The 13,461-nt window shown below is 44.0% G+C and overlaps 1 protein-coding gene across 1 annotated transcript in view; it reads right to left on the bottom strand.

Moving 5' to 3' along the window:
* Nucleotides 1-12,442, bottom strand: part of TNFRSF13B (TNF receptor superfamily member 13B) — a 38,540-nt gene extending 26,098 nt beyond the window's left edge. Inside the window, exon 1 of the mRNA XM_042916746.1 lies at nt 12,344-12,442. Within this exon, the coding sequence (XP_042772680.1) occupies nt 12,344-12,401 (58 nt within the window). The 5' untranslated portion in view covers nt 12,402-12,442. The remainder of the gene's footprint in view (nt 1-12,343) is intronic.
* Between the last annotated feature and the right edge of the window lie 1,019 nt (nt 12,443-13,461).

Below are 13,461 nucleotides of genomic sequence, written 5' to 3'. Positions count from 1 at the left end.
CGGGCTCTTTCCATACTTTGGCTATTGTCGATAGTGTTGCTATGAAAGGGGGTACATGTGCCCCTTTGAAACAACACACCTGTATCCCTTCGATAAATACCTAGTAGTGCAATTTCTGGGTCGTAGGGTAGTTCTATTTTTAATTATTTGAGGAACCTCCATACTGTTTTCCAGAGTGGCTGCACCAGTTTGCATTCCCACCAACAGCATGCACCCCTATATTAACTGCAGCATTGTTTATAATAGCCAAACTGTAGAAACAGCCAAAATGTCCATCAACTGATGAATGGATAAAGAAGAGGTGATATAGATCTACAATGGAATATTGTTCAGCCATAAAAAAGAATGAACTCTTGCCGTTTGCAACAACATGGATAGAGCTAGAGAGTATAATTCTAAGCGAAATAAGTCTGTCAGAGAAAGACAAACACCATATGATTTCATTCGTATGTGGAATTTAAGAAACAAAACAAACAAACAAAGGTGGGGGGTGGAGAAAGAGAAGGGTAAACCAAGAAACAAACTCTTGGGGCACCTGGGTGGCTCAGTCAGTTGGACGTCCAACTTTGACTCAGGTTGTAATGTCACAGTTCATGAGTTCGAGACCCACATTAGACTCACATGGAGCCCGCTTTGGATCCTCTTTCTCCCTCTCTTTACTCCTCCCCTGCTCACACTCTCTGTCTTTCTCAAAAGTAAATAAACAAAAAAACAAAAAAAGAAACCAACTCTTAACTGTAGAGAACAAATTGATGGTTACCAGAGAAGAAAAAGGTGGGGGGAGGGGGAAAAATAGGGGCTGAGGATTAAAGAGTACACCTATCATGATGAAAATAAAATAAAATGGAAAAAGAGAGAAAGATTAAAAAAAAAGAAATGAAAGTGGGGATATTACTACAGATTTTATAGATTATGAGAATACTATGAACAATTATACATCCAACAAATTGGGTAACCTAGATAGACAAACTCCTAGAAACATACAATCTATAAGAACTGACACACAAGGAAGGACTATCTGAACAGACCTATATATAACAAGTAAGGAGACTGAACCGGTAATCAGAAACCTCTCAATGAAAAGCCCATGATGAAAAGCCCAGATGGTGTCACCGGTGAATTTTACCAAACATTTAAGGAAGAATTAACATTAGTATTTCTCAGACTCTTCTACAAAATTGAAGAGGAGGGAATACTTCCTAACTCATTCTATGAGGTCAACATTACACTGATACCAAAGCCTAATAAAGACAACATAAGAAAAGAAAATTATAGACCAATATGCCTTATGAATATGGATGTAAAAATTCTCAGCAAAATATTAGCAAATAAATTCCAACAGCATATTAAAAGCATTCTACACCACAGCCAAGTGGGATTTATTCCTGGAATGCAATAATGGATCAATACATGAAAAGCAATCAATGCAACACACCACAGTAAAAGAATGGAAAGAAAACTGTATGTTCATCTCAATGGATGCAGACAAAGCATTTGTCAAAATTCAACATCTTTCCATGATTAAAAAAAAACACCCAGTAAAGTAGAAATAGAGGAGAATTTCCTCAATATGATAAAAACCATATATGAAAAAACTCACAGTTGACATCCTACCCAATGATGAAAGACTAAGAGCTTCTCTCCTAAGATCAGCAACAAGACAAGAAAGCCTACTTTTCCTCCATCAATTGAACATAGTACTGAAAGTTCTAGCCAGAGAAATTAGGCAAGAAAAAGAAATAAGGTATCCAAATTGGAAAGGAGAAAATAAAATTATCTCTGTTCACAGATGACATGATCTTACATGTCAAGTCCCTAAAAGTTACACACACACACACACACACACACACACACACCTGTTAGAACTAATATTAAGTTGTAGGATACAAAACCAATGCACACACACACACACGCAAATATATATATATATACATACACACACACAAATATATATATACACGAATATATCTATATGCAAGTATATATATACATACACAAATACACACACACACACACACACACACACACACACACATATTTGCAACAAACAATCCTGAAAGGAAATTAAGAAAACAATTCCATTTACAAATGCGTAAAAAAAGAATAAAATATTTAGGAATAAATTTAACCATGGTGACAAAAAAAAAAGTATATCCTGAAAAACTACAAAACACTGCTGAAATTAAAGAAGCCTAAATAAAAGACATCCTATGTTCATGGACTGGAAGACTTAATGTTGTTCAAATGGCAATACTCCCCAAAGTGATCTACAGATTCATTACAGTCCTTAACAAAATCCCGGTGACTTTTTTACACAGATACAAGAATTCATCCTAAAACTTCATATGGAATTGCAAGGGGCCCTGAATAGGCCAAAGTAATTTTGAAGAATAAGAAGAGTTGGAGGATTACCTTCAAATGTATCAAAGACCTAAACTTCAGACTAAAACTATAAAACTTTTAGAGGAAAACCGGGTAACACCTTCACGCATTCCATCTGGTAATTCCACTTTTGATACAACACTTAGATATGTTTCATCAAAATTAAAAACTTCTGGGGCGCCTGGGTGGCGCAGTCGGTTAAGCGTCCGACTTCAGCCAGGTCACGATCTCGCGGTCTGTGAGTTCGAGCCCCGCGTCAGGCTCTGGGCTGATGGCTCGGAGCCTGGAGCCTGTTTCCGATTCTGTGTCTCCCTCTCTCTCTGCCCCTCCCCCGTTCATGCTCTGTCTCTCTCTGTCCCAAAAATAAATGGAAAACGTTGAAAAAAAAAAAATTAAAAAAAAAAAAAAAATTAAAAACTTCTGTCCATCAAGACAGTAAAAACAAAAAGCTCACAGAATGGGAGCAAATATTTGCAAATAACATCTCTGATAAGGGATTAATAGGCAGAAGACATAAAAAACTCCTGAGACTCAACAGCCAAAACAGAAACAACTCAAGTCAAAACTGGGCGAAAGACTTGAGTTGACGTTTCCCCAAAGATGGCATCCAAATGGCCCATAAGCATATAAAAATACTCAACATCGCCAGTCATTGGAGAAATTTGAATCGAAACTACAGTGAGACACCACTTCATGCTCATTAGAATGGCTATTATCCAAAAAGTGAAAAATGAGTCTTGACAAGAATGTGGAGAAATTGGGACCCTCATGCATTGATTGCGGGAATGAAAAATGCTGCAACTATTATAGAAAACACTTTGACGTTTCCTCACAAAGTTACGTATAGAGCTACCATGTGACCCAGCAATTCCACTCCTAGATATACATCCAAAGGACCTGAAAGCAGCGATTCACATAGATACTTGTACACTAATGTTCACAGCAGCATTATGCACAATAGACCGAAAGTGGAAAGCCCGTGTTCATCGATAAATGAAGGGATAAATAAAAAGTGCTATATATATATTGGAATATTACTCAGTTATTAACATGAGTAAAGTACGGACACATGCAGCAACACGGATGAACCTTGAAGACCTTATGGTAAGTGAAATAAACCAGCCACGAAAAGACAGCTACTGTCTGATTCTGCTTACACGAGGCACCTAGAATAGGCGAATTCATGGCGGTGGAAAGTAGACCAGGGGTTACCAGGGGCTGAGGGGAGGGGAAAGCTGGGATGATGAGAGATTTTGGATCTAGATAGTGGTGACTTGGTAAGCTGCTGGGGGATACACTCCATCCAATGTAGGGAGTAAGCCAAATGGTGACAAGTCGGGGAGAAACACAGGATCCATCTCAGCAAAGAGGTGCAGGTAGAAATTCTCAGAATGATGCCGAAGGAAATCTCGGGGGACAGCTGCCTGCAGGCCTGGAGGGAACACTGTCCCAGCTAAAATAAAAGAGGGAAGGAATGTCTCTGATGAACATTGAAATAATAGACAAGTGAGTATGTTTGACCAACTGACAGGCTGGGTTTGTCACAGAGCTGAGGATAAATCGCTGACACGTGCAGAGAGAACTCAGGCGCTGTCAACGCGAGGGAAATCATAGCACACGGATAGTTCAGCTGGGAACAAAATTCACAGCATCATAAACGTGTGAGCAACTGTCAGTGAATAACTCAAGGACTCTGACTTATGCTTCCCATACAAGAGTTTCCTCATCTGCGTGAGCGGGGACAGTCATTGGACCACTGTCAAGGAACAAAGGCAATACCAGGACTGAGGAGAGAGAGGAAGAAGAAAAGGGAGAACGATACCGTGGAGGGTTTTACATTTGGGGGCAAACCGATTAGCTGGCAGTCTACCCTTGAGCACTGGGGTTGACCGGGGGGATCCAAAAGAATTTCCATTGTTGATGGACTCTGGAAATCCTGAGGGCGTCAGAGTGGACAGATGCGCAGGCTGTCGGGAGTATGGTCGGCTGGTCCTGCCACATCTGCCATGGGGTCAGCCCCATTGCTGGCGCCAGAACTGCTCTCCGTCTCCATGGATCTAACTAAACACCGTGCTCTGGGAGACTGGGTGGAGGGGAGGTGGTGGGTACACAGAGGATGATGTAAGAGTTGAGTTCTCGTCTTAGAAAGCAGGAAATTAATGTACAATGTCTAAAATCGAAAAGTCAATAACTAGCAGTGTGTGCATATCATATTCTGGACATTCAGGTAGCAATGGCTGGAAACCACTGGACTATATATCCCGGGTCCAGCACTTCCTAGCTGTGTGACCTTGGGCAGAACTTTGCCTCCTTGAAACGCAGTGTCCTCATCTGTAAAATGGGGATGTTATTGCTGACTTCATAAGGCCATTGTGGTTATTACATGCATGGCAGGTGCTTTGCCTGGTATGGTACTGTGCAATTAGTAAAAGGTTAACCCCCTGAGCTATTGCCCTTATTAACATTGCCACTCCTTGCACTATGGAGTATTGTACTGGCCAAGGCCTGGACCTGGGTCAAGGGAAAATTAAAAGGGCCAGTTCCTGCCACAAGGACCCAAGACAACCCTGTGTCTTTCTCCATGGTGGGGAGAGGGTCCTGTCCCCATGAGAAAGAAGCAAGATGGATAAAAGCCTCAGCAACTCCTTCTCGTTCTTTGGAATTTTGCCAAGAAAATCTGTCAACGTGACTTGAAAAGAAGGGACCAAAAAAAGCTTCAAGACAGGAGGAATTTCTCACCAATCTTTGAGTAAACACATGAGCTGGGGGCTTTGAACTAGGCTGTCAGTGGGGCGGGGGGGGGGGGCGGGGAGGGGTCAGAAGGAGATTCCAACATGAAGAGATGGGGTGTGTGCCCCGGAGGAGGTCACAGCCTGACACCTGGGGCACATGTGGGAGAACTGGCAATGACCACTTAGAAGCCTGCTTTTATTCCCGTGAAGAAGGGAGAGGAGGGAGAGAGGAGGGGGAGGGGAGGAGGCAAAGAAGGAAACGAGAAGGTGGCTTTTCATTTCGGTTTGTTGTACGTGATTTCTTACCAGGCTCTTCTGAGGTATTGAAAATAGCTCTGAGACTAACCCCTGGGAGCTCCCACCTGCACCCAAAACTACCTTTCAGAGATTGTCAGGGTGGTGAGCCCACCATCCCCACGCTGGATCTAAGTCAGAACTAAACTGAGTCCCGGGAGTACTAGTCAAGTCACTTTCTCAGTTTTGTGCTTATAGGGAATTTTTTTTTTAAAAGTAGGTTTCGCGCCCAGCACAAGGCCCAACATGGAGCCTGAACTCATGACCCTGAGATCAAGACCAAGACCTGAGGTGAGAGCAAGAGTCGGACGCCTAACCGACTGAGCCACCCAGGGGCCCCTCTCGTGTTTGTAGAAAGGGGCCGACCATTTCTACCCATTGTAGTTTTTGCCTCCTGTTAGCTCATTTTGAAAATCGATTTGCCACAGTTCAGTGGCAGAACATGCGTGAGAGAGCAAAGGGGTCTGTGGTGGGGAAAGCACAGTTATGCCTCGTGTCATTACCGATCACCTTGGGAAAGGGCACAAAACCTCGGTTTTCGTTATCTGCAAAATGGACGTTCCGGGCTTCCCTCTGCAGAGAAGTTTCCCTCAAGGACGTGTACGTGACATGCGTATAACTGGCCAGAGACGAAGCTGCCAAGTGGCAGTTATTAGTCTGATATAAGTGGCAAAAAATATAATGGATTAATTGTAGTCACAATTAAAATCATCTTACGGTAATATAAAACCATATAATCATAATGATAGAGAATTATTATGACATTATTATTATTATTAATAATAATAGTATCATCAAATTAGCACTCCAGGCCTGGGAACTGCTCCCACAACCTCAACCTGTGGCTTAAGCGTCATAATTTTCTAAAAACACTTGCCCCCATAGCTGCCTCGCCCCCTTGCCTCTCCTCTGAGCTCTTACATGTGCCCCCCTGGATGACCGTGTGGCCTGAGCATGTCTTCCTGGTGATGGTTCTTGTTTTGTAATTTGACCTTTGGGAGTCACCATTCTGTCTCCTGACACTCTCATTCATCTCTGTATCCGGTGCCTTCCATAATAGCAGGACACAGTAGGTCCTTGATAAATGACCTCATAAATGACCTTGTCCATCATTGTCCCCAGTAAAGACTTGTGGAATGAAAAGCAGTCTCCATTTTTGCACTGTGTTATAGACAGCTGGATTGGGACAATATTTAAGTTTTATTCTGCCCCCTCCCCCGCCTGCATTTCTGTCATTCAAGTAGGACTCAGGGTAAAGGTGTCTTGGCAGAGGGAGAGGAGAAAAAAATGCTGGCTTTTGCTTTCAAAACTTAGGGGAGGATATTCTTGACAGAAACAAAGTAACTGAGCCAGAGGGGCGCCTGGGTGGCTCAGTCAGTTAAGCGTCCGACTTCAGCTCAGGTCATGATCCCACGGTTGGTGGGTTCGAGCCCTGTGTCAGGCTCTGTGCTGGCAGCTCAGAGCCTGGAACCTGGTTCGGATTCTGTGTCTGCCCCTCCCTCTCTCTCTGCCCCTCCCCCGCTAGCACTCTGTCTCTCTCTCTCTGTCAAAAAATAAGTAAACATTATGGGGCGCCTGGGTGGCCCAGTCAGTTAAGTGCCCAACTTTGGCTCAGGTCATGATCTCACGGTTTGAGTTCAAGCCCCATGTCCAGCTCTGTTCTGACAGCTCAGAGCCTGTACCCTGCTTTGGATTCTGTGTCTCCCTCTCTCTCTCTCTGCCCCTCCCCTGCTCACACTCTGTCTCTCTCTCTCAAAAATGAATAAACCTAAATAAATAAATAAATAAACAGACATCAAAACAATTTTTTTTTTTTAAAAAATAACTGGGCCAGAAACTAGCACAGGAAATAATTTCCCCTCTATTAAAAAAATAACCCAGGGGCGCCTGGGTGGCGCAGTCGGTTAAGCGTCCAACTTCAGCCAGGTCACGATCTCGCGGTCTGTGGGTTCGAGCCCCGCGTCAGGCTCTGGGCTGATGGCTCGGAGCCTGGAGCCTGTTTCCGATTCTGTGTCTCCCTCTCTCTCTGCCCCTCCCCCGTTCATGCTCTGTCTCTCTCTGTCCCAAAAAAAAAAAAAAAAAAAAAAATAGCCCAAAGATTTAAATGTGGAAAACAATAAGATTATTAAAATTCTAAAGAAAAAAATGACCTGATATTTCTTTATAACCTTAGAATATGAAAGACTTTTTTAACTATGACACCATATCCAAAATCTGTAAAAGGACTGATAAAATAGACTACACAGAACAAGCAAACAAAAAATCACCAAACATGGCCAAAAACACCTCAAGGAAAGTCCAAAGGCAAATGAAAAATGGAAACAAAACACTTGCATCTCTTATCTATAAACAGAAAGGAAAAGGCCAGCTACCCAATAGAAAATTGGGCAAACACAATGAACAGGCAGTTCACAGACAGGGGAAAACATCATAAAGATGTTTGGTCTCATTCCTAATAGACAGATAAATTCAAACTATGCTGATTCTATCTTTCCTTAATAGACTTAAAAATCCAGAAGCTTAATTGCACCTTCTATTGGCAGGGCCATAAGGAAACTGGCACTCTCATTCACCATGGAAAGAGAGGAAACAGGGATAACCCTCGTGGAGGGCAATTTGACAACATTTGTCAAAATTACTGATGTATTTACCACTGATATAGTGATCAAACTCTGATTTATCTCAAAGTGTGAGATAATACAGCAATGTTCGTAATAGCAGAATATTGGGGAAAAACCAACTGCCCATGAATAAGGGAGTGAATGAGTAAATTATAATATTCTTATATACTGGACTATGCACCTATAAAAAAGAATGAGGAAGCTCTTTATATATTACTATGAAAGAACTCCAAGATATATTATGTGGAAAAACAAAAATAAAAATAAACAGGGTTTCTTTCTTTCTTTCTTTCTTTCTTTCTTTCTTCCTTCTTTCTTTCTTCTGTCCTTCCTTCCTTCCCTCCTTCCTTCCTTCCTTCTTTCTTTATTTTTGCAAAAAGGGGGGAAGTTCAAATCTATAAGAGTTGGTATATATGTAACAAAACACCGCAAAGAAACATAAGAAACAAAAAATGGTGTTTTAAATACAATTTTTAGAAATAAATTTAACAAAAAAGTGTAAAACTTGTACACTGAAAACTACAAAACATTGTTGAAAGAAGAATTTCAAGACCTAAATAAATGGAGAGACAGCCTATGTTCATGGATTGAAAGACTTAATATTGTTAAGATGGCAATATTCCCCAAATTATTCTACAGATTCAATGAAATCCTAATAAAAATACCAACTGGCTTTTCCGCAGAATTTGACAGCTGATCCTAAAATCTTATGGAAATGCAAAGGACCCAGAAGAGCCAAAACAATCCTGAAAAAGAAAAACATAGCTGGGAGACTCACACTTTTCAATTTCAAAAACTTACTACAAAGCAATAGTAAATAAGACAGTGTGATACTGGCATAAAGATAAGCATAGACCAATGGAATAGAATTGAGAGTCCACAAATAAAGCTTAGCATTTATGTTCAGTTGATAAGGGTACCAAGGCAATTCAATGGGAGAAAGGATAATCTTCTCAACAAATAGTGCTGAGACAACAGGATAGCCATGTGTAAGAGAACAAATTTCGACGCCTACCTCACACCACACACAAAAATTAACTCACAGTGGATCATAGATCTAAATGTAAGAGCTAAAACGACAAGCTTAGAAGAAAACAGGAGTGAATCTTCATTATTTGGGGTTAGGCAATGACACAAAATGCATAAATGACTATAGAGAAGATGAAGAGATTAAACTTCATGAAAATCAAACACATTTGGGTTTCACAAAATACCATCAAGAAAATAAAAGGGGGGGTGCTTGGGTGGCTCAGTTGGTTAAGTGTCTGATTCTTGATTTGGGCTCAGGTAGTGATCTCACAGTTTGTGAAATCGAGCCTCACTTGGGATTCTCTCTCTCCCTCTCTCTCTGCCTCTCTCTCTCTCTCTCTCTCAAAATAAATGAAATAATTAGAAAAAAAAAAGAAAAGAAAGAAAAGAAAAGGACAGTCCACAGACGTGGAGGAAACATTTGCAAATCATATATTTGTTAAGGGATCCAGAATATATAAAGAATGCTTACAACTGAACAATGAAGAAACATCTCAATTTAAAAATGGGTTAAGGAGTTAGACATTTTTCCAAAAATACATCTGAATCAGCACAGGAAAAGGCGCCCAACATCATTTGTCAATTAGGGAAATGCAAATCAACGTGACACTGAGATACCTACTAAGATAGTTATAATGAAAAGATGGAAAATGACAAGTGTTGGTGAGGATGTGGAGAATTTGAAGCAAGATGATCAGATGGTCATCTACTGTGGGAAACAATCTGGTAGTTTCTCAAAATGTTCAACACAGAATTGCCACAAGATGCTGCGATCGCACTTCCAAGAAAAATGAAAATATATGTCACCCCAAATACTTGAACACGAAAGTTCACGGCAGCATTATTCATAATAGCCAAACAGCAGAAACGGCCCAAATGTCCACCACACGACGAATGGATAAACAAAACGTGGCATATCCGTTAAACGGAATATAATTTGGCCATAAATAAAGAGGAACAAAGTGCTGACATGTGCCACAACATGAATGAACCTTAAAAACATCATGCTAAGAAGAAGCAGCCAGTTGCAAAGCACCACATTCAATTTTTATAAAATGGCCCACGGTAGGCAAATTGGTAGAGACAGAAAGTTGCAAAACCACGTTCAATTTTTATAAAGTGGTCCAAATTAGGCAAATGGATAGAGACAGAAAGTAAATCAGTGGTAAGCCTAAGGCTGGGGGCGTGGAGGGACTGAGGGGTGGGGAGTGGTGAAAATGTTCTAAAATTAGATTATAGTGATGATTGCACAAGTCTGTAACTATAATAAATAACATTGACTTGTACACTTTAAATGGGTAAACTTTCAGGCATGTAAATTATATGTCGGTAAGGCTGTTTATTCCAGGGGAGGCAGGAACTGGGCAGATGGGGGACAGGGAGGGAAGAAGACTTCATATTATATACCTTTTTATACTGTCTGGGCTTGCAAAGCGTGACCACTACCTACTCAAAAAGCCAATTTTTTAAAAAGTTTACTTATTTATTTTGAGAGAGAGAGAGAGAGAGAGAGAGAGGAGGGGGGAAAGGCAGAGAGAGAGAATCCCAAGCAGGCTCTGTGCAGAGCTGAGAGCACAGAGCCCCATGCACGGCTTGAACTCACAAACCGTGAGATCATGACCTGAGCCGAAATCAAGAGTCGGCTGCTTAACCAACTGAGCCACCCAGGCGCCCCTCAACAAGCAAATTTAAAACGCCAAAGAATCACACAAAATTAAAAAGAGACCTCTGACCCTTCCCTCATTTGGGGACAGGAGAGGGAGGGTGCTAACCCACTGTGGAGGGATGGCTGGGTGGGCGTTGGGTTAGATTGGACAGGGCAGCCCTAGAGAGCTTCTAAGACTCATTCATGGTCTGGAAGCCAGCAAGCTGTGGAGACTGATGGGGACATAGTTGGCAGATGGTTGACAACCAGCAGACCAGAGGGTGCCGTGGCTGCTCCCCACTCCCCAACCTCCACCTGGACCTACATAAAATCCCAGAACCATCATCCAGCCCCAAAGGAGGGCAGGAAAACCCCAGGACCGACACAGGCTGGGCAGAATAGAAGCCTGCGAAAGAAGTTGCACAGCCCTTCTCGGAACCTTTGCTTGTGACTCCTCAAGAGGGCTTCTGGAGGGTTCGGAGCCCTTGTGAGGTTTTGAGGGACATCTGGCGGGGCAGAGACTCTTCTTCATTATGCAGCTGGGGAAACAGAGTCTGGAGAGGTGAAGGGCCCGTCCAAGGTCACACGGTGAGTCCGTGAACATGGGGAGCCAGAACCCCTGACTGCAGGCCGGTACCGATTCTGCTGTGCCAGGCAGCCTCGCTCAGCACTGGGTCACGGTTCTGACCGATTCTCAGCCCGTGGTCCTGGAGGCCCCGGCACTTTCACCCTGTGTCAAGGTGGGCGTCCTCACCTGTTCCGGCTATCTCAGAAATTTTATACATTTGAGCCCTTCGCTGGGGACATGTCTGGGGACATGGTCACTGGATGCAAAAAGGAATCAGAGAAAAGATAGACTCCTTGCCTGACGTGTGGGGGACAGAGCAGCAGCGTGGGTCCCATCGTCTCCAGCAACCTATGCTTCCTGCTCTGTCACTTTGAACGAACCTTTAAAACCCTGATAAAAATTCTACAGGGCATACGATCCAGGTTCTTCAATAAATAAACAGCAGGGGGAATAAATGAGACCAGATGGGAATTGCTCTAGATTAACACATACAATCAAAGGTAGAATGTGGTCTGGGCTCAGATCCTGATTTGAACAAACCGACTGGAAAAGACATTGATCAGACAATTGGGAAACCTCAACCCTGATCGGCTATTTGGTCCTAGTACTGGGGGGTCAGAATTTTCAGAATTTTCAGAATTGGTCAGGCCGTGATGGTTAGTTTTCTGGGTGTTGTTTTCTGAAAAAGTTTTTAAGAGATGGCTGCTGAGGCATCCACACATCAAAGAATACAATGTTTGTTATTAGCTTTAAGATGATCCAGTGGGGCTGGAGGGGGAAAATGGCGGGCGTAGACGATCTAAGGCTGGCCATACGTTGATAATTGTTAAAGTCAGGGGATGGATGCAGAAGGTGCATACCTACCCCCCAGCCTCCCAGCTCCTCTCCCGGCGTGCAAGCTGCAAACCCCCAGAGCCCCCAGACTTGGGGTGGCCCCCAGACAAGCCCGAGCTTGTCCATCTGCCGTGGGTGCTACTCGCGCCGAACCCCACCGAACCCATGCGGGGCGCCCCTGGCCAAGCCCTCCTTGCCCCCACTGCCCCCCCACCCGGCCACCTCCCCGGCTACTCACACCACTCCGGGCCCGCCCGGGTCCGGCCACCTCGCCTGCTCCGGCCCAAGCCACTCATTACTCAGGACGTTTATTATTAGCCTTAGATTTGATTAGTGCCTGAGCTGCACTTCCTGGGTTTTCCCCCCAACCTGTAGGATGTAAATCAGCGGCACCCCCTCCCGCCCCTGCACCTGCGTGGTAGGAGCCGAGGCGGGTGGCCTGGGCGTGCTTCAGGAGTCCCCAACGGTGCTGTCTGCGGAGCCTCCCCTGCATGCTGCCCGGCAGGGCCCGCAGAGCAGGGGGGGCTGGTCTGGCCTTGAGATGAGGTATAGACTCTGGTATGACCCCCATCTGGCCCTGACCCCGCACTTGGACCTGGTTTCCTGCCCCCTGGCACACACCCCAGGCTGCACCCAGGACGAACCAGCTCTCCAGCTTCAGGCCCTTCCCCCTTCCTTGACGACCATTTCCTATTTCATTGCGGGGTCATCTCTTGTTTGGTCCTCAGGCTCCACTGAGGGGCCAACTCCTCCGGGAAGCCATCCCTGATTTCTCTGTGCTTCCTAAGCCCTATCCTTACCCGTATCAAAGCACTCAACAGGCTGACACTAGAGCAGGACAGCCTGGGTTTGAATCTCAGCCCGGCCACTTACCAGCAGGAAGCCTTGGAGACAATTCACTTAACTTCTCTGTGCCTCCATTTTCTCTCCTCATAAGTGGGTATAACAACAGTTCCTGGCTCACGGGTTGTTGGGAGAATGGAAGGGGCACAGTTAAATTCTTAGGGCAAGTTCTCAGCATGTAGCAAGTTCTCAAGAAACAATATGGAGGATTAGCACCGTAGCCCTCATCACACTCTTGTGACTTGATTTCCATGGCTTCCCAACTCCCTCCATGGGATTAAGACTGGAGTGAGACAAATTTAGGAGCCCATGGCATCTAGGAAGGAAGTTTGAGGGATGGGAAGGAATCAGGCAGGTGGAGGGGAAGCAGGAGGGCATCCCAGGAAGCAGTTAGGACAGGAGCGAGGGCAGAAGGGAGGAAAGCGAAAGGCTGATTTGGATGAACCTGACCTGAGACAACAGCAGAGGACATACAAATGATTGGTAAGCCTAAAAAGTGCTCGGGCTCAAAAA

The sequence above is a fragment of the Panthera leo genome, chromosome E1 (genome assembly GCF_018350215.1).
Source record: "Panthera leo isolate Ple1 chromosome E1, P.leo_Ple1_pat1.1, whole genome shotgun sequence".
NCBI classification, from domain to species: Eukaryota; Metazoa; Chordata; class Mammalia; order Carnivora; family Felidae; genus Panthera; species Panthera leo.
This window is presented reverse-complemented; position numbering and strand designations above follow the sequence as displayed.